Source organism: Mesoplodon mirus (assembly GCF_964341445.2).
Source record: "Mesoplodon mirus genome assembly, chromosome: 14".
NCBI lineage: Eukaryota > Metazoa > Chordata > Mammalia > Artiodactyla > Ziphiidae > Mesoplodon > Mesoplodon mirus.
Window position 1 is genome coordinate 86453595 of NC_138990.1, and position 26791 is coordinate 86480385.

At 36.1% G+C, this 26791-nt stretch overlaps 1 protein-coding gene across 2 annotated transcripts in view; it reads right to left on the reverse strand.

The window, feature by feature from the left end:
* The window catches only part of EXOC6B (exocyst complex component 6B), a 730495-nt gene that overhangs the window by 622798 nt on the left and 80906 nt on the right, over window positions 1–26791 (reverse strand). For both annotated transcript variants that reach the window (XM_082642964.1, XM_082642965.1), the window contains exons 2-6: window positions 20028–20193; window positions 15849–15896; window positions 14084–14174; window positions 13926–13971; window positions 116–320 (exon numbers count right to left, since the gene is read on the reverse strand). In XM_082642964.1, coding sequence (XP_082499090.1) covers window positions 116–320; window positions 13926–13971; window positions 14084–14174; window positions 15849–15896; window positions 20028–20193 — 556 coding nt within the window. The remainder of the gene's footprint in view (window positions 1–115; window positions 321–13925; window positions 13972–14083; window positions 14175–15848; window positions 15897–20027; window positions 20194–26791) is intronic.

Here is a 26791-nt window from a genome sequence, read left to right on the forward strand (position 1 = left end):
TGAAGGACTTCCCTAAAATGACAAGAAACAATTAAGACATTTAGCAAAAAGAAATCTGTGTTTAACAGAATACTTGCAAAGTCATTGGCCAACCTATCATAAACCCAAGACCTACTTGCTTCATGGCAGTCTCTCCAATTTTGTCTGAATGTTTGCGGATACTCTCCAGAAAGTCTTTGAGATCAGACATAGAAACATCCTTAATTTCTTCTCGAAGCTTGGGGATATTGTCCACCATCACCTTGCAGAATCGATAGTGGCTTACTTGAGGCAGATAGGTATGCTCTAGATGTTCCAGAGTTTTCAGTGCAGGATAATGCCTATAAAAGGAATTGCATCACCTTTAGCTCAACTCAGTCTTCTTTAGGGCCACAGATATATTCCTCAGGCAAAATTTCTAGCCTGAATTAGTTTTCACTGTACATTAAGACAAATCCAGGATTAAGTTTCAATAAAAACATCAATGGAAAAATTAATGTCAAATTATTAAAAATCAATATATATGTTACAGGACTTAATAAATTATAATCAAAAAATAATTTTTCCCAAGAATACAGAAAACTTTGAAAATCCACCAATGAAATTCATTACATAAAGAATAAAGGCCGGGTTTCCCTGGTGGCGCAGTGGTTGAGAATCCGCCTGCCAATGCAGGGGATACGGGTTCGCGCCCCGGTCCGGGAGGATCCCACGTGCCGCGGAGCGGCTGGGCCCGTGAGCCATGGCCGCTGGGCCTGCGCGTCCGGAGCCTGTGCTCCGCAACGGGAGAGGCCACAACAGTGAGAGGCCCGCGTACCGCAAAAAAATAAAAAGAATAAAGGCCATTGCTAGGAAAAAAATAATAAAGGGAAATATAAAATGATCATATCAATGTCACAAAAATCATCCTATAAAATAAAGTACCCAAGGATAGACTTCCAACTATGGCACACAGAAGAGCTTAGCAAATCTTCTACCCAAAAAGCAAATATAAACTAGACAAAACTGTCCCAAACAACCATTTCAAGACTCCGGAAATTGGAAAGGACTCTGGAAAGGAGAACAACAAATTGAGAAGGGTTTATTCATGAAAACTGCTAAATAGAGAGGGACTCTGTGGTATTCTTGCCTGGGGCTACCTCCATCACCCTCTCCACCTCCCCTCACCCCATCATTGGTTATGGCTTGTCAGGAAAATCAACAGCTTCTCTTCTGTTAGGGGCTGACATGATTTGGAGCAGAGGGTGAAAATCCTATATGGAGTGGTGCTGTTAGGAAAAGTAGCAAACTCATTTTAAAAAAGGAAGAGAGTGGGGGGAACCTCCAGCTCTACTGGCCTGAAGTTTGTCTAGGTTGGAACAAAGAGCAGACTGGAGGAATAATCAAAAACTTAACAGGGAAGTCCTGGAAATAAAAGACCCATAGAGTAACCTGATAGCTCTCTGAATATCCCTAGCTGACTGAGAAGCTGTGCACAAATGCAGGGGACACCTAAAAGGGCCTAAGCACTCCACACATCCCTGGCTGACTAGGAGACTGCAGGCCTGCACATAGGAGAAGGCCTGGCAGAATATAAAAGCTCAGCAGACTTGAAAACTTGCCTAAATTTTGAATGCACTCCCGAACCCACATACAAGTCCACTAACAAAGGGTAGACACCTTTCTCAGCTCAAGTTTCTTTGAGCACCCAGGACCAACCATTAGCTGATGACTAGCCTTTAAAAATGAAAATGAATTATATTCCCAGATAAACAAAGACTAAGAGAATTCCTTGCTAGCAGATCTGCCTTACAAGAAATACTAAAGAAAGCCAGAAAGGAAATGATAGCAGATAGTAACTTAAATTCAGAGGGAAAAAAATGAAGAACATAGGAAAGAGTAAATACATGCTAAATATAAAAGACTGAATAAATGTGGGGTTTTTTCTCTTTTCTTCTTTTACTATCAGTAAAAGACAATATTTTTTAAAGCAATGATTATAACACTGTATTGTTGGGTTTATAAAATATATAGATATAATATAAATGACAATAATAGCACAAAAGAAGAGGGAAGAAATGGAGCTAAGTTGAAGCAAAACTACTTCTATATATTACATCAAAACTACATGAGCAATGACCTAAAGTAGACTGTGACAAATGAAGAAGCAGATTATAATCCACAGAGTAACCTCTAAAAAAAACCTCAAAGAATACAACATTAAAAGGTTTACGGAAGAATTAAAATAGTATACTACAAAATATTTAACACAAAAAAAGGAGTAAAAGATAAATAAGAACAAAAAAGACATGAAAAACATCGAAAATAAAGAGCAAAGCCCAACCATATTAATAATTATATTAAGTGCAAATGGACTAATAAGCAGGCAAATCAAAAGGCAGACACTGTCAGACAGGATTTAAAAAGCATGATCCAGGGACTTCCCTGGCGTTCCAGCAGTTAAGGCTCCATGCTTCCACCACAGGGGGCATGGGTTCAATCCCTGGTCGGGGAACTAAGATCCCGCATGCTGCACAGTGCGACTAAAATAAAATAAAAAATAGGGCTTCCCTGGTGGCGCAGTGGTTGAGAATCTGTCTGCTAATGCAGGGGACACAGATTCGAGCCCTTGTCTGGGAAGATCCCACATGCCACAGAGCAACTAGGCCCGTGAGCCACAGCTACTGAGCCTGCGCGTCTGGAGCCTGTGCTCCTCAACAAGAGAGGCCGCGATAGTGAGGGGCCCGCGCACCACGATGAAGAGTGGCCCCCCCTTGCCACAACTAGAGAAAGCCCTAGCAGAGAAACAAAGACCCAACACAGCAAAAATAAATAAATTAATTAATAAACTCCTATCCCCATCTTCAAAAAAATAAATATAAATAAATACATAAATAAAAAGTAAGTAAATAAAATAAAAAGCATGATCCAACTATATGTTGCTTACAAGAAACCACTTTAGAGTCACAGATACAAACAGACTGAAGTAAAAGCTAGAATAAGATATACCCCAAAAGTAACCATAAAAGTGCTTGAATGGCTATATTAATATCAGACACATTAGATTTTAAGACAACAAATATTGCTGGAAACACAGAAGGACATTTCATAATAATAATAGGGGCAATATTTATCTGATAGGTAGGAAAGCTTCCATAAGCGTAAGAGAACAAATAAAACTAAGATTGATACAGTTGAACAGGTAAAAACAAAAGAAGTTATACGTAAAAAGAGAATAAGAATAAAGAGGAAACAACAACCTGGCAAAGATTAGTTGCAACATATAAACTTGAGGGATTTTTTTTTTAAGCAATGAACAAAGAAAAGCCACAAAAGAGCCCCCAAAAAGGCAAACACGAAAAAAAAAAGTTGAACTGATGTGAAGAAATGAAAATAAAAAATATAATTTTGTCACTCAAATTGCCAACGATTTCTTTAAAAATTATGGATATTATTATCAGGGGTTTTAATAAATGAGAATTCACAGCCTGCTGGTGAACATATTTATATTAATGATACACGTTTTCAATTAAAAATTTCACCAAACAAGTATTCTAAACAGCTGCCTTCTCCCCCACAAAAAAATTACATGTACAAAAATATGTATAAGCCTCTTGCACTGTAGTTATTTATATTAACAAATAAAAAACTAATCTAGGGCCTCCCTGGTGGCGCAAGTGGTTGAGAGTCCGCCTGCCGATGCAGGGGATGCGGGTTCGTGCCCCGGTCTGGGAGGATCCCATATGCCGCGGAGCGGCTGGGCCCGTGAGCCATGGCCGCTGGGCCTGCGCGTCCGGAGCCTGTGCTCCGCAGCGGGGGAGGCCACGGCAGTGAGAGGCCCGCATACCGCAAAAAAAGAAAAAAAAAAATAAAAAAAAAAAAATAAATAAAAAACTAATCTAGAAGTCTATTAACAAGGAATTGGTTAAACGTATTATTATATATCCATTAGTATATATGTATATGCAAAGAATAATAAAATAGCAAAGTGTTTACAATATTGTTGAGTGAAAATTATTTCAAAAAAATTGAACTTACAACTATGATCATAATGTTTTTCAAAATTACAAATATTATACATGTGTAAATTATGAATACGTATGTATGTATGAGCTACACAGTATTAAATACAAGCACACACACAAACATAAGTACACAGAAAATGACTAAGAAAATATATACAAAAATGTTAACCATGATTTTTCTTTCCTTTGGATAGAAACATTATGGGTAATAGTTTTCTTCTTCATGTTTTTAATTTCCTAATTTCCACATTTCCCATATTTAGTATAGGAAAAACTCAGTTTTGATCCTGTAAGTAAAAGACTTATAGTTCTATTTCAGGTTTTAAGAATGAATTCCATGGGAGATACTTAAACTCTTCTTACTCCAATGCACGTAATACCACAAACACTAAAGATTAGAGGTTGGATTTACTTGTTTTCTTTGCTTATGTTTTTCCCTCCTGTGTTCCAAAAATCAAAATCTTAGTCCAAATAAATGAAGGGAAGAAAGATTTATTTCCCCTAAATTAAGAAATAAAATTACAAATATAGTTTAATCTGAAATGGTTGCTTTTATTAAAATTTTACAGACCCACAAACAATACAATTCACATGGTTTAGTATAAACAGAATGGTGTTTATACTACAATTAGGTACGAAGAGCTATGTGCAATAAAATGCATTTCCTCTAGAGAGAAACTTTAGAATGGATATAAACCTAGAAATTAAGCCAAAAAGATAAACACACTTTAGGGTTTAGTTATATTTTGGAACATTGTTTATAAAATGAGAAAAATCTAACAATGTTGCCTGCAGACACAAGGCACATTCACTGATGAGACACATGGCTGCATGGTGAAAACATCTGGTCTGTCAAATAACTCCACATTTTTCAAGGCTAATTAGTACAAAACCCAGTGATTTCTGGCAATAAAGAATGTTACTTTATTTCCCCATTGTCCTTTCTCTAACATACTCACACTCCAACTATAACAGATCAATAAGATTCATTCAAATTCCTAGTGTACTTCAATATCAGTGACAGGTTAAAGAATGACAGCCAATTAAACACCTCTATAGCAGACACCAAAAGAAAAAAATTCTATTTCCAGGGGCCGTGGAAATCTAAAACAAGATTTTGACATTACTTTTGACAACCTCTAAACTGAATCAAAAGCCAAATGTGCTAGCTCTCCCCCTGCCCCCACCGCATGCAGGCTCCCTAATAGAGATGTGAGCAGAAAGAAAGTAAATGAAATAAAAGCAAGAAATTTTTTTAAATAAGGCAGGAAAGGACGTCTAAATAATCTTAAAAATTGGATAACTTAAGGTCAGAATAACTTAGACATGGTTGAATGCTATCCTGAGAAGAGGAATGTTGATTCTAGGCAAATTAAATTTTGGTACTTTTTTGTCATGGTATGGAACTCGTTCACAATAATGGTTTTTAAAATTCTAATAAGTAATCTTTCAAAGTGGATTACAACTATCCATGAGAAATTTTTTAAAATTCAGAGTATGATAAGAATATAAAACAAAAGCTTTCCGCACAGAAAATATTAGCGTCTTTCCTAATTAAAGAGCGTCATTAAGAAATATTTAATCCCTTCTATGTGCTAGAGATAGAAAGATGGTCAGGTATCTTTCCTCAGGGAACATAAAACCTAGTAGTATAATGAGTATTTATAGCTTTAAAAAAAATAACTAGGCTTCCAGCCATTAAGGAATAACAAAGAACAGACATGAACTCTCACTCTTAAGAAGTAAAATACTGGCTAAAATACATAAAACAACTGCTTTCACGTAGTGAACATCAAGTAACACAGAACTGTGATCTCTGAAAAAAGGGAAACAAACAAGGTGACTTTAATAGTTATCTGGGGGGCTTCCCTGGTCGCACAGTAGTTAAGAATCCACCTGCCAATGCAGGGGACATGGGTTCGAGCCCTGCTCCGGGAAGACCCCACATGCCTCTGAGCAACAAAGCCCGTGTGCCACAACTACTGAGTCGGCACTCTAGAGCCCGTGAGCCACAACTACTGAGCCCACGTGCCACAAATACTGAAGCCCATGCGTCTAGAGCCCGTGCTCCGCAACAAGAGAAGCCAGTGCAATGAGAAGCCCGTGCACCACAACGTTGAGTAGCCCCCGCTCGCCGCAACTAGAAAAAGCCCAGGCGCAGCAACAAAGACCCAATGCAGCCAAAAAATAAATAAGTAAAATAAAAAATAGTTATCTGGGTTATCTGCCTGAATGTGATTTCTAGATCATGGACACAGAGAAAACCCAAACAGAGCCCAACAACTTAGCAGAGTTAGCATCAGAGACAAGAGTTCAGGAAAGTTTGTGCACCTTAAGACTGTGCAGCAGAATTCCAAAAAAAAAAAAAAAAAAAAAAACAGGAAGCAATGCAGAAAAAAGATGCAGAAATTTACGTAAGGGTTCCCTTGAGTCTTTGCTAGGTACTAGGCCAGGCATAGGAAAAGTGAAATTCTGCATGAACAGGCATAAAGAAGGGAGGGAAGGGAGGGAAGGAAGAGAAGGAAGAGAAGGGAGGGAGAGAAGGCAAGGAAGGAGGGACAGACAGACAGCCGCAAGATGTAAGATAAACACTTCAAGGAGCTCAGACAAGACAGAGAAACATCTGAACTCTGAACAGCCAAAGTTAAGAGTCCCTGGGGATTTCTGAGTTTTTCAAAGTAGATGAACACTACTCCCAGCAACCCCTGGAATGAAGGAGGGCCTACCAAAGCTTAAAAATGGGGTCTGATGGGATTGGGATCAAGTGGATCTGAAAACAACTAAACTATTTGCCAAAACAAAGACCAACACCCTCTAAGAAAAAAAAAGCTCCCCAAAATCCAGACACTCAACAACATAATATAATGATAATTATCCAATCAAAACTTACAAGACATGATAAGAACCAAAAAAATGACCTGTAACTAGGAAAAACAAAATAATCTTCAGAGAAATCCAAAATACCAGAAGTGACAGAACTAGCAAAGAAGTACATAAAAACAGAAATTAGAGCTCTGTTACAGGTATCTTTAAAAGATGCAAAAATAACAAAAGAAATTAAACATAAAAAATTAAATGAGGGCTTCCCTGGTGGCGCAGTGGTTGAGAGTCCGCCTGCCGATTCAGGGGACACAGGTTCGTGCCCCGGTCCAGGAAGATCCCACATGCCACGGAGCGGCTAAGCCCGTGAGCCATGGCCGCTGAGCCTGCGCGTCCAGAGCCTGTGCTCCGCAACGGGAAAGGCCACAACAGTGAGAGGCCCGCATGTCGCAAAAAAAAAAAAAAAAAAAAAAAAAAACCCACAAAAACTAAATGGAACTCCTAACGATGAAAAATATATCATCTGAAATGAAAATTTCACTGGATGAGATTAAAAGATTAGACAATGAAAAAGAAAACACAGCAATAAAATCTATTCCCATATAAAGCACAGAGAAAAAAGACTGGAGAAAAAGAAGATCCTCAAGTCACCTGTGGGATTACGTGAAGTTGTCCAACATAGGTATAACTGAAGTCTCAGAATGAGGATGGAAAAAGGACAAAAAAATGTTTGGAAAAATAATATCTGAACATCTTCCAGATTTTATGAAAATTTCAAAAAAAAACAAGCAACTAAACAAACCACAAGCAGTATAAATATACACACATTCATGCATACAAACGTATTTACACCAAAGCATATCAAAATCAAATTGCTGAGAACAAATTATACAGACAAAAGTTTTTAAACAGCTGGAGAAAAGACACATTAAGTAGAGTGACAAAAAAGTTAGGCTGTTCATATACTTCTCCCTCAGAAACTACATAAGCCAGAAGACAAAAAAATATCTTAAGAACTAATGAATCTATAAACCTAGAATTATATGCCCATCAAAAATATATTTCAAAATGAAGGTGAACAACGAGATAGCATTTCACACCCACCAAGATGGCCATAATCAAAAGACAGACAGTAGGGCTTCCCTGGTAGCGCAGTGGTTGAGAGTCCGCCTGCCAATGCAGGGGACACGGGTTCGTGCCCCGGTCCGGGAAGATCCCACATGCCGCGGAGTGGCTGGGCCCGTGGGCCATGGCCGCCGAGCCTGCACGTCTGGAGCCTGTGCTCCGCAATGGGAGAGGCCACAACAGTGAGAGGCCCGCGTACCGCAAAAAAAAAAAAAAAAAAGACAGACAGTAATAAGTATTGGCTAGGATGTACAGAAAATCAAATCCTCATATGCTGCTGGGGGAAGGTAAAATGGCACAGCTGCTTTGGAAGACAGTCTGGCAGTTCCTCAAATGGTTAAACAGGGTTACCATGATCCAGCAAAATTTCATTCCTAGGTGTATATAGCCAAGAGAATGTTGTTGTATGTCCATACAACAACCTGTAAACAAAAACGCATAGCAGCATTATTTGTGAAAACCCAAAATTGTAAACAACCCAAATGCCCATCAACTAATGAATGGATAAATAAAATGTGGTAAATCCATACAGTGGAATATTAAGCAAATAAAGAGATGGGACTTCCCTGGTGGCGCAGCAGTTAAGAATCTGCCTGCCAGTGCAGGGAACACGGGTTTGAGCCCTGGTCTGGGACGATCCCACATGCCGCAGAGCAACTAAGCCCGTGCGCAACAACTACTCTGTACTCTAGAGCCCACAAGCCACAACTACTGAGCCCACGTGCCATAACTATTGAAGTCCACGTTCCTAGAGCCCGTGCTCCGCAACCAGAGAAGCCATCACAATGAGAAGCCCGCACACCACAACGAAGAGTAGCCCCCGCTCGCTGCAACTAGAGAAAGCCCGTGCGCAGCAACGAAGACCCAACGCAGCCCAAAATTAATTAATTAATTAATTTTAAAAAGAAATGAAGTACTGATATATGGTACAACATGGATTAACCTTGGAAACATTACGTTAAATGAAAGAAGCCAATCACAAAGAATGATATATTATATGATTCCATTTATATGAAATATCCAGAATAGGCAAATCTGAAGAAACATAAAGTAAATCATTAGTTCCCAGTAGCTGGCAAGGGGGGCAGGGGACAGGAGAAAATTGTGTGCTGATGGCCAGGGGGCTCAGAGTTTCTTTTGTGAAAAATAAAAACATTCTACAATTGATTGTGGTGATGGTCACACAACTCTGACTACATTAAAAGCCACTGAATTGTATACATTAAATGAATGAAGTGAAAAGTATGTAAACTGTATCTCAATGAAGCTGTTAAGAATATTTTAGAAAAAAAGATATTAAAAACAGACAACGTAAAAATTAAAAAGAAAGCAGCAGTGGCTGGTTGCATTAATACCAAACAACACGTATTTCAGAAAAAAAGAAGATTACCAGGGATAAAGAAGAACCTTCCATAATAACAAATGGGTCCTTTCATCAAGAAGATACAACAATGTTTAATGTATATGCATCCAATAAGAGAGCTTCAAAATACACATAGCAAAAACTGAAAGAACAGAAAGAAGACATATGCAAAGCCAGTTATAATAGGCAACTTCAACACTCCTCTGTCAACAAGTAACAAGTACAAAATCATAAGGATAGAGAAAACCTGCACAACACCAAGTATATCTAAATGACAGTTAAAGAATGCTCTCCTCAATAACAATATATATTATTTTGAAGTGTGTATTTAATTTTCACCAAAACAGGCCATATGCTGGGGCATAAAACAAGTCTCAAAAAATATAAAAGGTTGCAATCATACGTTTTACATTTATGAACACAATGAAGTGAAATTACAAATCAATTTTGATAAATCTGGAAAATCCCCTAATATTTAGAAATTAACCAATGAAACTTCTAAATAAGTTGGTAAAATAAAATCTAAAAATTACAAAAGAAATTAGAAAATATTTGAAATAAATGTAAAAAAAACCCCACAACATCAGAAAACACGTAAGATGCAGTCAAAGCACTGCTTAGAGAGAAATGTACAGCTTTATATGGCTACATTAGAAAACAGAACCAAAATCAATGCCCTAGGCCTCCACCTAATAAAGCTAAAAAAGAGCAAATTATTTACAATAGCCAAGACATGGAAGCAACCCAAGTGTCCATCAAGAGATGAATGGATAAAGAAAATATGAGATATATATTGAGATATAGACATATATATATAGATATATATATATATAACTGAATCACTTTGATGTACACTTGAAACTAACACAACATTGTAAATCAACTATACTCAATTTGTAAGAGCAAATTAAACCCCAAGTAAGCAGGAGAAAGGAAATACTAAAGATACTAGCGAAAATCAGTAAAATAGAAAAATAAGGAAAAAAACTCAGTAAAACCTAAATTACATTTTCAAAAAAATAATAAAATTGACAAACCTCTAGCCAAAATAATCAGAGAGACAGAGACAGAAACAAAGAGAGAAAAGACAAATTATCAACATAAGCAATGAAAGAGAAAGTATCACTATAGATCCTACACTGTTAAAATAATACAGGAATATCATGAATAACGTTAAGGAATTCAAAAACTTAGATGACATGGACAAATTATTTGAAAGATACAAATACGCAAAATTTACTCAAGAAACACAAAATGCAAACAGCCGTGTATTTATTTTTAAAATTAAATTTTTAGTTAACAACTTTCTCACCAAAACCAAACAAATCTCCTGGGCCAAGTGGTTTCACTGTTAGATTCTACCAAATATTTAAGGAAGGTAATTGCCAACACTACACAAATTCTTCTGGAAAACCAAAGAGGGAAAACTTTCCAAGTTATTCACAAGGCCAGCATTAATCTGATACCAAAAACAAACAAAGATATTACAAAAAAGAAAACTACACACAAGTATTTCTCATGAACATAGATACAAAACTCAACAAAATTTTAGCAAATCAAATACCACATCATATTAAAAAGGATAATTTACCATGACCAAGTGGGATTTATTCCATGAATGCAAGTTTGGTTTAACATTCAATACAATTTATCATATTAATAAACTAAAAAAGAAATTTTTTAAAAAAACATATGATCATCTCACTGACATAGAAAAAGCATTTGACAAGAACAATATTCATTCCCGATAGAAACTTTCAACAAATAGAAATAGAAGGGAACTTCTTCAGCCTTCTAAATGGCATGTACAAAAAGACTACATCTAACATATATGACTTAATGGCTAAATGCTTTCCCCCTCAGATCAGGAACAGGGCAAAGATATCTACTCTCACTACTTCTATTCAACACTGTACTGGAGGCTCTAGCCAGTTCAATAAAACAAGAAAAACAAACCAAAAAGAAAGCATCCCAATTGGAAAGAAAGAAATATACCTGTCTTTATTTGTAGACAAGATAATCAGCTACATAGAAAATCCAATGGAATACACAAAAATGCTACTAGAATTAGTAAGTGATTTAGTAAGGTTGCAGAATACAAGATAAATATACAAATTTAATAGTATACTGGTAATAAATGACTGAAAATTGAAACTTAAAAAGCAATACCATTTATTTATTTATTTATTTATTTGGCTGCACTGCTGCAGCATGTGGGATCTTAGTTCCCTGAGCAGAATTCAAACACATGCACCCTGCACTGGAAGGGCAGAGTCTTAACCACTGGGCCACCAGGGAAGCCCCAGCAGTACCATTTAAAATAAGCATCAAAAAATACAAAATAATAGGGATAAATATGACAAAAGATATGTAAGACTTATTCACTAAAAACTAAAAACACTGCTGAAAAAAATAAAAGAAGACCTAAATAAATGAGAGCATTCATACTGGTGGGTGAGGGGTAAGATGGACCAGCATGGGATACAAGGGACCTAGTGAGGTAAGACTGTCTGTATAGGAAGGCAGCATTGCATGGAGTGTCAGAGCCAAAGAGGGATGAGGAGGGCATTCAGGGAAGACAGAAGCATAACACAGGGTATTAGAGCCCAAGTAGAGTAAGGAGGATACAATATAGGAGGAGGGCAACTCAGTGTGCAGTGTTGATACAGCTCAAAGGAGCCCAAGACATATAAACCTACTCTTTGTGCCAGAAAAAGGTTGAGCTAGAAATACTGGTGAACAGTACCTACGACAGCCACTCAAATTAAGAGGAGAAATGTGGGTTGTTCATATAATGGACTACTATACAGCAATTAAAGTAAGTGAACTAGATCTCTATACATAAATTTAAAAGCTCTCCACTAGTACGTAAGCCCCACAACAGCAGATATTTTTGTCTATTTTGTTCAGAGCTATATTCCCAGCACTAAGAGCAATGCCTAACAACACAGTAAGTACTCAATTCATTTTTATTGAATGAATGAATCTCAAAACAAGGACTGAGAACTATTCATGTAAATGTTTCTAAAAACACAAAATACAACATATGATTTATGGATATTAAAAACATGGACTAGAAGGACACACCAAATTTATGATACTAGTTTCCCCAACGGAGTAGGGAAAGGGATAGAACTGAGGAAGGGCATATGAGTTTTATCTATAATTTTTTTAAATGTACATCTTTACCTCTTTCTGTCCATATGTGTTTATATATATGTCATAAATATTTACATATATATGAATCAAAACTGGAATTGTTGCTATCTGTTAATTCAGAGAAGTTGATACTGAAGTTTTTTTTTAATCTCTGTAATTTTCTATAATTTTAGAACTTCACAAAAAGGTTATCAGGGAAATAATATTACTTTCTATCTCACTGAACAGAATTTCTCATACTGTTCAACCTATGTTCTCTTATATGAATGTATCCTCCCAGGGAGAAGGCAGTCTGGGAAATAATCTTAAGAAATTCAAAAAATATTGATGCTTCATGCTTTAACTTTAAAATTCTTGAGAATTTATCATTTTTATTCACAATATTTTTAATCTTATTTCAGTATTAAATACATTTTAATTTCATACTTTTTCCCTTAAAACTAGGTAAAATTAACATTCCAGGAAGATGTGTCCTGTTTATCTTATAGCTTCACATACCCCCATCATACCACAGGGTACTCCAGGGCAGAGAGGGTGGAGATGCTTACTCTAGTTTGGGAAGAAGAGCCAAAGAGTCACTATCAAATTTCCTGTGGAATAAAACCAGATGAAATAACACACAGGAAAAGACTCCTCTGAACTTAACCTTGACCTTGCCCCTTGTGATGGTTAATTTTATATGTCAACTTGGTTAGGCCATAGTACCCAGAGATTTGGTCAAATATTATTCTGGATATTTCTGTGAAGGTATTTTTTACATGAGACTATTAGCACTTAAATCAGTAGACTGAGTAAAGATGAATCTTCTCCCTAATGTGGGTGGGCCTCATTAAATCAGTTCAAGGCCTTGATAGGAAAAAGACTAAACTCCCCAGAGGAAGACGGAATTCTGCCAGCAGACTGCCTTCAGACTCAGGCAACAATATTTACTCTTCCCTGACACTAGCCTATCAGCCTACTATGCAGATTTGAACCTCCATAATCATGTGAACCAATTTGCTAAAAAAATCACTCTCTCTCTCTCTCTCTGCGCGCGCGCGCACACACGCACACACGCACACGCGCGCGCGCACACACACACACACACACACACCACTGGTTCTATTTCAATGGAGAACCCTGACTGATCCACCCCAGCAAAACCAGTAACTATTTTTTCTACTATAATACTAAACCAAAGCATGTTTCTCAAATTAACTATCATTAAAACAGTTACATGCTTTTCCCCTAAAAAGCTGGGTCTTCTAAAAATCAAACTACGTGTAGTGTTTTTTATTAAACATAATACATGACAAAATACATTAGCATATGTAAATAACTCTCAGGATGAATCAATAGATATACAAAAGGCGAGAGAAGATGTTATATGGACTTAATTATTTTTTGAAAGGTTATGCTAAATATGGACTTTTTAAAAAATTCTAAATAACAGAAATTTTAGATAATACAAAGTATTCAACAAAAAAATATCTTACCTTTTAGTTTTCATCTGGTCCCTCAGTTTGCTATACATCTCCAGGACTTGAAAGAGAAGGGGGAAAAGAGCACACAAGCATTATTTAGAGAAAGTGAAAAGACTAATTAAAGCTAAAGGAATTGCATCAAGAATTCTACTTTATTTCCAGTTCCTCACCTGGAAGACACAGCATTAACTTATCAACAGTGGCAGAAATATTTCTCTGTTGTAGTCGACACTGCTTCAGCTCTTCCATTGCTATTACCAGCTTAGCAAGAGGGAAAAAAACTGAATTATGCCAACAGCTGTAAATAAAAAGCTTTCAGTCACATTTTTCCACCCTATGTTCAATTCATCAGAAAATCCCAGACAGTTTCATAGTAAGACCTGCCAAGTGGACTACGGAACTGCCTTTCTCAACCAGTAAAACATCCCTGTATGGTTTCCCACTTTCTCCCCAAGATGCATACATACTACACTAGAAAAGGCTAGGTGAAATGAAATCTTAAAATTCAGGGGCTATCCAGGAGAAAAGAAAAAATGTGCAGATTTGCTCCACATCCTATTCAGACTCTTCATGATTTATGATTTCATCAATCTTCTAAGAAGATCCTATATTTCTGTCATCAGTGCTAGACTCCTAGAGGAAAACAGTCCTTCCTATACAGCTTCAAATGAATCTTGAAAATAATCTGCCACTAAATCTGTATTTCAACAAATAAACCACACAGTTAGAAATTGTGGCTTTTCCAAGAGTTCCAGTTTAAAGAAGAGTAACTCACTTTTCTTCTCACAGCATTTTAAAGCCTTCCATCTGAAGTCATACCACAATAAAACTAGAAGAAACTGCATTCTTTGCAAAAACTTAAAATATGTGAGACAAACTTTTCAAAAGCAATAATCTACATGGCCTCTTATAGTATTTATCCCATACCCTTTCCGAAAAATGTTATCTACTTAGATACTATGCCAAAAAGAAAAAAAGGGAATGGTCCTGATTAAGTTACTGATAAGACGATCAAAGGCTAATCTTAAAGATAATGAAAATTAAACATTAAATAAGTATTAGGCAATGAGGAAGGTACATGATACAGAGAACAGTAATAGACTATAAGTCTGAAAACTTGGGTTTTAGTCCCAGCCTTGCCAATTACTATGTAAACTTTAGCAAAATCATCTGTTTTAGTTTCCTAATCAATAAAATAGTGGTAATACCAGTCCTGACCTTGTTGTAGGTCTGCCATGAGGATTAAGTGAGAAAATGGATGTAAAATAATCTTATAAACTATGATGATTTAAATGGTGAGTATATCAATTAACAGAATCAAAGATTCTTTTTTTTTTAACAAATACTTATGCATATTCATGTTGTGTCAGTCACTGTTTAGGCAGGTAAAGGGGATACGGCAATGCAGTTAAAAAAAAAAAAAATCCTGACCTCATGGAGCTTAGTTTCTAATGGATAGAGACAAACAAAAAACAAACATATAAGGAAAATTGTATAATACCACAGCATGATAGGTGCAATGGAGAAAAATAAAGCAGGAAAGATAAAAAGAATACAAGGGGTGAAAGTGAGACTGCAATTCTAAATAAGGTGGTTAGAAAAGGCCTCATGAAGGAGGTAACATGTGAGGAGCAAAAGTCTGAAGTAGGTAAACATTTGGGAAAGAACATTCCAGGCAGAGAAAACAGCACTGGCCATACTATGACTACTCAAGTGATTTAAAAACACAGCTAAGGAAGAAGGTTACATACTCTCATTAAGCTTTCTAGTGTTACATTCATTTACTTCAGATAAACATTAGGAGAAGCAATGATAATGTCCAAGTTCCTCCAACATGTTGCTTATGGTCTTACAAGCCACTATATCAAGAACACAGTTATCAAAGAGAATGACAGGAAACAGAAAAGATTTTTTCAAAAGGTAAACTGGCCTTACTTCCTTTCCCTCATGCTGTAGTTTTCTATTAGTATCCGTCACTTGATTCTGTGGAGAGAAGACAATTTAAACTCATAAAAGACACTTAGACAATAAATGGATAAGATCAAAATTTTAAATGAAAAGACTAAGAATAGGTATTCAGATTGTTTCCATATTCCACCACATTTTGGTTTAGTGGTGTTCTCTTGGGATCAAATTATATCAACTTTTCTACTGAACATTTGTATGACCTTTTGAACAATAAAAAAAATTACTAAAAAACATGTTCAGTTTGAAATATTACAAACTAAAATAACATAACAACTAAAGATCACACTTTCATTTGGAAAGGAAAGAAAAAATATAATAGAAAAAATAACCCACAAAGAACCTTAGCATTTCTACTATGTGTAGAAAGAACAAATTTTTTCATAGATAGTCCTCACTTCACCAATGTATTCCTGGAAAACTTGAGTATAAATTGAACTTTTTAACTCAGGTCAAATATTTCTACTTATCTAATTTTAGAAAACCTTTTATCTTAATTTTTTGGATTATTAATTCTTAATAGTTTCTAACACTTCCACATTCCCATTTTCCTAAATTAATCTCTCCGTTGGACAGTCAAAATCAGGTGAACAAGCTTTAAAATTATGTACAGTTCATAATTTAAAGGAACTGGAACCACTTATTTTGGTAGCCACTTTTGAAGAATCAACTGATATAAAAAAAATTAAGTATATAGAATAGTAATTTCCTCACCTTCTTAAACATTATCAAAACATGAGCAACATTAACTTCTAAAGCTTTCTTTAATAGAGGCTTTCCATACTTCCACCAATAACTGCGACTCCTTACGCTTTTAAGACACTCCCTTAACCCAGCATTTCCTATTATGTCTCTTGGAACACCAAGAAATGGTAGTTAAAAGGTACTCTGCACTCTGTATACACACACACACACACACACACACACACATCAATATGTATGGGAAATACCACTAAACAGGTTAGTTTATTCAGGACTTCCTGAAGCCCAAGAAGGAGATATCATACGGTGTTTTCCAACTTACTTTATGTAACATCCTTTTATTGAGGATCATCTCAAGAAACTAGTTTTTCAGGAACACACCTTTGAAAACTTTGCCCTAAACTATACACTATACACTATACCTGGACTATCACTTTCTGAGCAGATTACCACATGCACTGCCATTGTAGCAAAAATGCAGCCATAAACATAACATAAATGAATGGGCATTGCTGTGTTCCAATAAAACTTTATTACAAAATTAGGAGGCAAGCTGGATTTGGCCTGCAAGATATAGCTTGCTGATTCTTGGTCTAGAATAAGTGAGATTGAAAAGTTTATTATTCAAACCAGTAAATGAATGTCATTCAAAAATGGGGTTAATATCAGCTCAATACAAGAAAAAGCTTTTAAGCGATGTGAATAAAAATGGGGTGGGCTGCCTTGAGTGATCACTGTTCAAGAATAGATTTTTTTTCATGTAAACAGATTTCAAAAAATTCAACCTTCCATAAATACTACTAAATTCAGCATCGCTCTTTCTACTAAATTAACTTGTTTACCATTTCTGAATTTTTTTTTACCTCAAACACATTGTAAGAAATATATTTTACATTGTAACTCAGTACACAAGTATAGGGAATGCACACGCACACACACACAGACACACACACACGCAAACAAAATTTTCAAGGAACAATGTTTAGACTTACTACATGTAATACACTTTGTTGTTTCCTTTTTTATTCTATTTCAATTTTTATTAAAAATACTGATCATGGCCCACTAAATTGATTTCATGCAAACCAGAGTTCTAAAACATCCATAGGAGCCTAACCAAAGCTTCTGATAAGAAAGGTAATTACTATTTCAATACTATTTGAACATAACAATGGGAGGAAGTCTATACTGCCTGTCTAGGATGCTACTTGTTGATTCAGAGAACATATATATGTATGTGTGTATATATACACACACACATACCAACATACATACTGTGAATCAAAAGAAATAATGGACATCCTAGTAGAATTTTTCATTGTTATGTTCAAATAGTATTGACAGTAGGTAATACTTAACCTTTTCCATTTTCTAAACTCTTTTCTCAAGTTCAAGAATTTCTAAGTTCCATAGGCTCTTAACACAGGTTGAATGGATGCCCCCTAGAGCAGAGTCTCCCAGATGTTAATGGTGAGTATTACGGGCAATATTCAGGTACTTAACCACATGATTACTTCAGTAACCAGACACAGAGCACCCCGTTGTCCATCATGGACAAAGGGCCCGAGGAGCAGAGGGAGAGGTTTTGGAATACAGGCATCAGGAACAGCCCAAGGTGAAGATGGATGGGAAGCTGGGATGGCTGAGTGAGGACAAACAGCACATACAGCTCCTGGCAGAAGGCCCGTATCTTTGTTTTCACATATTTCAGATACTTCTGTCCGTTTGACGCTTTTCAGCCCCCCAAAACTCAGTATAACTTTTTAAATGGAATCAAATTGTTCATACTTTTTAATCTGCTTTATACATTAAGCAAACATTTCTAATGCTTTCCCATGTCAGATATCCTTCTACAATATATTGTAGTTTATTACTCTTTTAAATGGACATACCATGATTTATTTTACTAATCCTCTAGTACATCACTTTCAGGGACATTTTAAAGTTTTAGCCATTAAAAAAAAAAAATCACATGAACATCTCTGTACATGAACATGTAGCTATAGAATAAATCTTAAAACTATGTGGAGTTTTCAGTATTGATAAATAAAACTGTTCTCCTTAAAAGTTGTAACAGTCTACACTCCAACCAGGCATTCCCAGGTTGATAGGTAACATCTCCAATCTTAATATTTGTTTCATCTTTGTCATTTTATTAGGTGGCACTTTATTGTTTAAATTTGCATTCCTTTAATTCTAAATTGTAGAGTTCCCTTATATTTCTCCTTATGTAAACTGTATATTAACATGTATTTCTCAGTTTTCTATTAAAGTATTCATATTTTTCCTATTAATTTGTAGACTTTTTCTATGTTAGGATATCAATCATTTGTCATGTGTATTTGTAAATATTTTTATTTATTATTTACCTTTACATTTTTAACTTCTATGTAGAAAGTTCTTTCATTTTAATGTTGTCGTACCTATCAATATTTTCTTTCTGGCTTAGGAATTGTGTTTAGAAATGTATCCCTCACTCCTAAAAATCACATAAATATTCATCCATATTTTCTACTAGTTCCTTTATGGTTTTTTTACATTTAACTCTTTAGTTCATCTGAAATTAAATTTGGTACATTGACTGAGAACGGAATCTAAGTTAATTTCAATTAAAATAGTTAAGCATTAAAGAACATTAACAACAAATCAGAAGAGTTGTTACTTTTGGAGGGGAGGGTGGAGAGAGTCACTGAGAAGGATAAAAAAGAGAGATTTAATTTTGCTGGCAATATTATATTTCTTATGATGATTGGATAGTTGTTGTACAGGTCCATAAACTCTTATCTGAAACCTTGGGACCTAATGTGTTTTGGACTTCAAAATTTTGGAAATTTTATAAAGATAATATGGTATATATTGTTTATTATGTAACAATGGGCACTAGGACAGCATCCCATAATCAAATAGAGTAATATTTCTGTATCAAAGTCAGTTACCCAAGATACGTGAATTTGCTATGCCAGGGACAAAACCAATATAGCTAGCCTCTTTCCTCAACTTAAATCTGTCATATTAAGAAAGAACCTTCATGCTTTGGTAGAAGACATTCCCCAACTAACACTATTTTTTTTTCCTTTGGCTCAGACTGCCTTGCTGCAAAGACTTCTACAGCCATGCCTTGCAATTCTGTCATCCAACAGTGATGGTTTTCATCTAGCAAGGAAGCAGACAGATGACATGAAGAGTCAACCGTGTTTCTGTTTGAAAGAAACTGATTCTTGTCACTGGTTCTCATCCACACATAGTTATCCCAAATAAATTTTAACTTAAAACAGTATCCTTTCCAGCTAAAAGCCATAATCCCAGTTATCTATGTTGCAGTATAAACTCCTTTCTTACTATTCAAAAAATTTTAGTACAAATATGTAACCTGCAATGTATTCCCCACTCTTTTAATGTTCATCAAAACCCCAAGACAGAGAGAAGCAAGTCTTAGAGTCTCCTTACTTTGAGTTTCTGGGCTTCTCCTCTTACTTTCAGCAGTTCCGTTATAGAGTCCACAAAGCCCTGGTAATGAAAGTTGCACATTTTCTCAATTTCTCGGTCATGATTGCGGATGCGAGTTTCAAGCTTCTCCATGAATCGTCCATGTTCCTCACCATCATAGACAGACCTTTTAAAAAAAATGGCATGGAGATTATACCAGATTTACATCTAAGAAAGAGAAACAGAATTACAAACCCAGAAGCAAATTTATTTGGAAATCAGGTATTTAAGTTACATAAACCACAGAGTAATCCAATTGTATTCATGTTGCCCCAATGCTAGATGAGTTTTTTTTTTAGGAAAATCCAAAATTTTGTTTCCTTATTTACTGAAAAATATGTAAGTGCTTGACAGTATTCATCACAGAATTCTCATCATAAAATGAAAGGACTGAATTACAATTCCTCCGTACCTTTCTTTCTCAATTAAACTAATCTAGAAAAACTTTATTTTGGATAAACCCAACTATACATTTACTCCAAGATTATACCCAAGAACCTGACGCTGCTGAAGAGAAATCACGTAACTGTGCTGCTAGACTCAGTTTAGCTATCTTACAACAAATTTAAATTGGGCAGCCAGACACCGCTAGTTAAAAATAATGAAATTATCCCGCCAAATAGCACCACCAAAAAATCACTTTGTAGTCTCCAAAATGTGTGAAAACCTTACTTCTCCTCTCCTCAAATGTCTACCCTCTCTCTGGCTCTCAGCTGCACTTCACAGGAAAAAAAAAAAAAATTCCTCTCCTCAACCAACCTACTTACATCTGAAACTCCTATTCTGTACACCCTCCTATAACAATGGGAAAAGTATTTCAAGCTCTTATCTACAGTCTCTAAGAACTTTACTCCTGCAGTTATTCCCTTTTATCCCTATCCTGTATTATACATTTCTCCCACTCCACTAAGTCATTCTCATGGCTATTTAAACATGACTTTAAGAAACCTGTCTTAACCTACACAATTCCCTCCAGCTACCATCTCATTTCTCTGCTCCCCTTCCCAGCAAAACGTCTTTCTACTTCCTCAGCCCCCATTAGCTAGCATCCATCCTACTGTACCTAAAGGCAGCATTTGCTATGGTTTAAATATACCTTCCTTCTTGAAACACTGTTTTCTCTAGACTTCAATGATACCACACTAAGTGATTTTCATCCTTTTACTGACATGCCTTCTCAATCTCCTTCCTGGGCTCCTCCTCCTCTATTCTTTTTCTAAATATTCGTAAAAGCTCTTCTCTTCCCTACCTATGCTCTCTCACCAAGAAATGCCAGCTAATCCCATGTCTTTATAATACTATCTATTACAGTGGTAGACTTCCTAATCTATACCTTCAATTTTGAGCACTTCCCTGAGCACTAGACTCAAATAACCAGCTATAATTTAACAAATCCAATTGGATTTTTAAAAGCCATCTCAAATTTTAACATAGAAAAACAAAAAAATCATCTATCACCAAACTATCTCCACTCCCAAACTGGATTCTCCCAAAAGCTCCCCACCACTCAGCTACGCCAACTCAGCTAATGGCACTATCCAGTTGCCCAAGTCAAAAATGCAAATCCAGGAATCACTCCTCATGTACCTCTTTCCATCATACACCCCATCCAATCCATCAGTAAGTCCGGACAACTCAACCTCCAAAACATATCTTAAAATTGACCACCATCCCACCATTTCCACTAAAACCCTAGTCTAAACCTGTATCATCGGCACACTGGATCAATGCAATAGCCTCCTACAAGTCTCCATTCTGCACTCTTCATCCCCTCTACTCCCTGTCCCAATGCAGATACACTCTCCACACACCAGTAAAAAGGGTCTTTATGAAGCAATAGTTCAGATGTAGCCTCCTGCTTAAATCACTCCAATTCCTTCTCTTTACGAAAGGAATAAAAATCACAAATCCTTACCACGGCCTATAACATACCACATAATCTAACCTCTGATTAGCTCTCTAACCTTCTTTCTCTCTAGGTCCCACCCCCTAGCCTTGCCTTCCTCCATCCTCTATGCTCCTGCTACAGAGGATTTTTTTTTAGCCTCTTCCTGCCTCAAGAATTTTGTTTTTACTGTTCTTAGGCTAGTAACACTCACCCCCTATATCTTCAAGCAAATTTCTCCTTCTCATTATCCATAGTTTGTTATCTATCTTCCCCCCAACCCATCCCAATTAGATTGCAAACTCCGGGGCAAGAACTTTGTCTGCCATATTCACCACTGTACCTCTAAAACAGTGCCAGACAGGTAATAGGCAGTGAGTAAACATTCGTTGAGTAAATGAATAACATTATCTCTGAGAACACTTTGATCTCTGACATTTATTCAACAAATATACATTTGTTCATTACCAACATTTTCTGGTTCTATAATCATTTGTAGGTACCAGATCACCACCCTGGTCCTGTGGATAAGAGAGCACCCACTCCTCAGCAGATCAGTTCCACTACCCAGAACTCAAGCAGTAACCACAGAAAATACATATACAAGTTTTGACTCCGGTAAGAATTCTGAACACTTACTTCAGAAAAACCAGAGCAATCCAGATTCATTCTCCTTCATTTGAAATAAAGGGACAAGATCTTCAAATAAATTATAAACAATCCCGGCTTTGACAACTAAGACATACTGTAGCATAACCACTTGCCTAAAAGAGCTATTGGGAAACACAAGACAGAATCTACTATTGACATTTCAACTAACCTCAAATAAGCATAACTTTTCCCCTTCCAAAGGAAAGGAAAAGAAAGATTTCCATGTAAAGGCACCAGTATTCCTTGCCATTTGAAGAAGAGGAATAACCACGGAAAATTCATCAGTCTAAATGGTATAAGAAGATTATTATTCAATACTGAGACAAGCCTCTTGGTTTCAAATTCAGTTATATCTTGACCCATTAATACTTTTAAGTTAGGTAGTAAGTATACTCCCTTCTACAATGTAAAACTTTTTATTTTTCTCCCTCCAAAGATCTCCATTAATATGACAAAAGATAGCCTCAAGGAGAAGAAAATCTCATAGTTAAGAAATTCATAAGTTATCCTAGCTACCTGAACTTTCTATAAAAAATATATAAATCAAAGAAAGGAAGAGTGGATTTTTGCTGCCTGACTTCATGGCCTTGGTGTTTAGCAATGTAATTAACTAGCTATGAGTCTTTGGTCAATTCAGTTAATCTCTCTCACCCTGAGCTTTCTCATTAGAAAATAGGAAGCAGTCAATTAGAAATCCTCTTTAGCATCAGCCTAGCTCTAAATTTCTGCAATTCACTTCCACTTTCAAGTCCAGTCAGCAATAATGTAAAGATCATACATTTTTCAGAACCGTGTAAAGAGGTAGTTCAAAACAAGTTAATGCATTTTCTACATCCTTATCACTAGGCCCCACCTGTTTCTCCTATTTTAGGGCCTTTATGATTCTAATATTCTCTTCAATTATAATAATGTTGAATAACATGAAAGATTCATAGTGAATCTCCTGAATATCTTGAGAATTTTAAAAGTTAGAATAAAATGTAAAACCCAAACATCTAAAACAGTTTTGGACTATATTTAATTAACCTGTGTTCCATGAGTATGCATCTGGAAAACCACAATTTCCAGATTTTATGTGAATTTCGTGTGTATAAGCAGAAGCACATATGTGTAATTTTTAAGGGAAACATCCACAGTTTTCATCTGGTTATCAAAGGGTTAAAAACCACTGATTGAAAGGTTTTGTTTCAAACTGCCTAACAGGAAAAGGCAACTATAACTATAGATCAGTACCTAACAGTTCAACTCACATCAGCATTTCACATGTATCTCAGACTTAGTGCTAACCAGCTATCAGATATAAAATGCTAAAAACAAAAATAAACAAGTCTTAAATTCTGGAAAAGTCATAGATCTCCTGAAATTAACCTAATATTGGTAATCAACATTGCACCTGAACAAGAGTTATCTCCCTCCGCCACAATGAATGGATTAAACTGGAGAAAGACTGCCATCTAGTGATGGCCCATTTCTAACATGCTTTGAAACTTAAGTTTGTTGTGACCAAGCAAAGAGGGGCTGCTTAAAAATCTAAAAACTATATTCTATAATACTTGCTAGCTACAAAGTCTTATAACTTGTTATTAAATGATGTTTTATATAAAGTACTCTAATGTTTAAACATCCGTTTCTAATAGAAAGCAGGATCTGGAAAACAAAGTCATAGGCTTTTGACATTGACGTGTGTGCCATAGGTATGTCACGGTTAAACAAGACTACAAAATAAACTGCACCACTAGTTTAATTGTTTGTGATAATCCAAAGAATATTCGGTACCTAGTGAAAGGTAAGCAAGAAGATGTGTTTGGTAACTAGCAACTTTTAACAGCCTAAATGTTTACTCAACTACATACATGCTGCCTTGTGGAGTCTAATTTCCAAAAACTCCCAAATAAACCACAGGTTTTTGCAAAAAGTAAAATGTTTTACCCTAGTGTCCATATCTGACACATACTTCTAAACATTCCACCTAGATTGAGAAAGAGATTTTAACTTATAAAACACTTCAGGAATTCTATTCAACAAAAATATTTATGATTCCCAAGTACTGAATCACTACAGGATTATATCACTTGCAAGAACTTACATCAGCGCCAATCTGTCAAAAGAGAAAATAAATAATGTAATGAGCATGTGTTATCTCATTTAAATCCTAGGCATCTTATAAATTAGACATTATTCCCATTTTATAACTGAGGAACCTAAAACCCAAGAAGATGAAGTAACTTGCCAAATCCACACAGCTAGAAAGTGTTCTCTGTAGTACATCAGTCTGTCTCCTTTTAGAGCAAAGGAAAGTAAGAAAGTCACATGGACCCCTAAAACGTTAGAGTTGAAAGAGGTCTTGGGGATGGAATACAAAGCTTTTATTGTACAATGGAGGAAACTGAAGCCAAGAAAAGTTAAATGCCTTAATCAAAATTATATTGCTTGTTACTGATACACCTGGGCCTGACTCCCAAAGAAAACAGGAAAAACTAATGCAATATGAAGCCTGACACAAAGCTAAGTGGTTTTTAAAAAGACACACACACACACACACACACACACACACACACACACTTCTACTTTATGATGAGTAAGCTGCCTATTAGTTGTGCCTACACAACAGCTATTCCATTCTTCCTGCTAGAAGAGTTCCAATTTGTTCTGGTATTTCACCTTTCCATCCTACCGCAAGGGGTAAATACTAATTTAGACCAATCATGGTAATTCCATTCCCCTTGTCAGTGACCAGTTAACAGATGACACAACTCACTGATGGAAGTAAAGGGAAGTTTGGAAGTGAGGATCCAAGGAAAGGTTTCTTTCCTGAACAATGCAGGAAAAGAAACTGCTTTTCCTACTTTGGACATTGTCCTGTACAATGCTTAGGGATGAAGCAGCCATCCTGAGAAGAGAGGAGATATTGCCAATAATTTGAGGATTGCAAAGGGGAAAGATGGAAAACAACTGGGTCCTTGATGATGAGCCAATCCTGAAACAGTCCTATCTCCAGCATTCATGTTATATGCATTAATAAATTTCCTATTTTAAGGGAAAGTTCCTATTTCCACTTTGTCTCAATAGTCTGCTACTTTCAAAGGAAAGTATCCTAAATGCATAACACTGTTCATTCTTCAAAGGTAGCAGGCAAATCAAAGAAACAACCAGCAGTCAGTCAAAGTCTAAACATGGCTAAGGAATCCTGTTTCCAGGACCTAGACTGCTCTTCCTGGTTTTCTTCTTAGTTAAGAGTTAACTCCCAATCCACTCTTCAAATCTCAGCTTGCACCTTACTTTTTCTGGAACCCTTCTCTAATCACATAGATTCTGTTATGTGTTCTCCTTTGTTATTAATGCCATCACAGAATCTATTTAACTATATTCTGATTACCCATTCACTTGTCAGTTTCCCCATACCAAAATGTTAATCTCCTGTGTGTTGAGACTGTGTCTTACTCATTTTATCTCCAGCTCATAGCACAGAGCCTGGCACAGAGGAGATCCTCCATGTATGCTAAAGGTAGAGAAAGAGAAGGAAGGGTAGGAAACTAACATGTGGGTTTCTGACTGCCTCAAAGATGGATGCAAAAGAGTATCATATCAAACAAAGTTTATCTGTTGAGATGTTTTCAGAACCAAGGAGAACTTCAAGACACAAAAGACTGAACATTTTGCTTTTGTTTTTGATTAGTCCAAGAAAAAATTCCAGAATTTTTGTTCTTTTCTTTTTCATATATGTTTTTTAACTTCTGTCATGGTTTTAGTCCTGAAACATTTTCTTCTTATTAAGCTCCATAAAAGCATCATTAGTATTTCTGTTTATTCCAAAAGTTAAAAATAAAGTGGAAAACGGATTTGAGCAGGATGTTGAAAGAGAAACTGCAGGAGGTCAAGAGGATTTTAAAGTCCCTTCCCTTCCTTACTTCAGTTTGTCTATCAATTTACTTCAGACCTTACTAGGGTAATTTGGATGCTCTGAGTGCAAAATGTGAAAGTAGACCACTGTGTATCACCATCCATGACAGGGGAAGCATATGGTAATTGATGAAGTCTAAGCTGAAGACTACACCCAAATGTTTTTGTACTGCCACAGGAGACCAAATACATTCAAATCCTTTTCCCACCTTTGCAAATACCAAGGTATCCAACTGGCTTCACTAAGATAGCCCACGCAACCAAAAGAAGTTGTGATGGAACTCTCCTT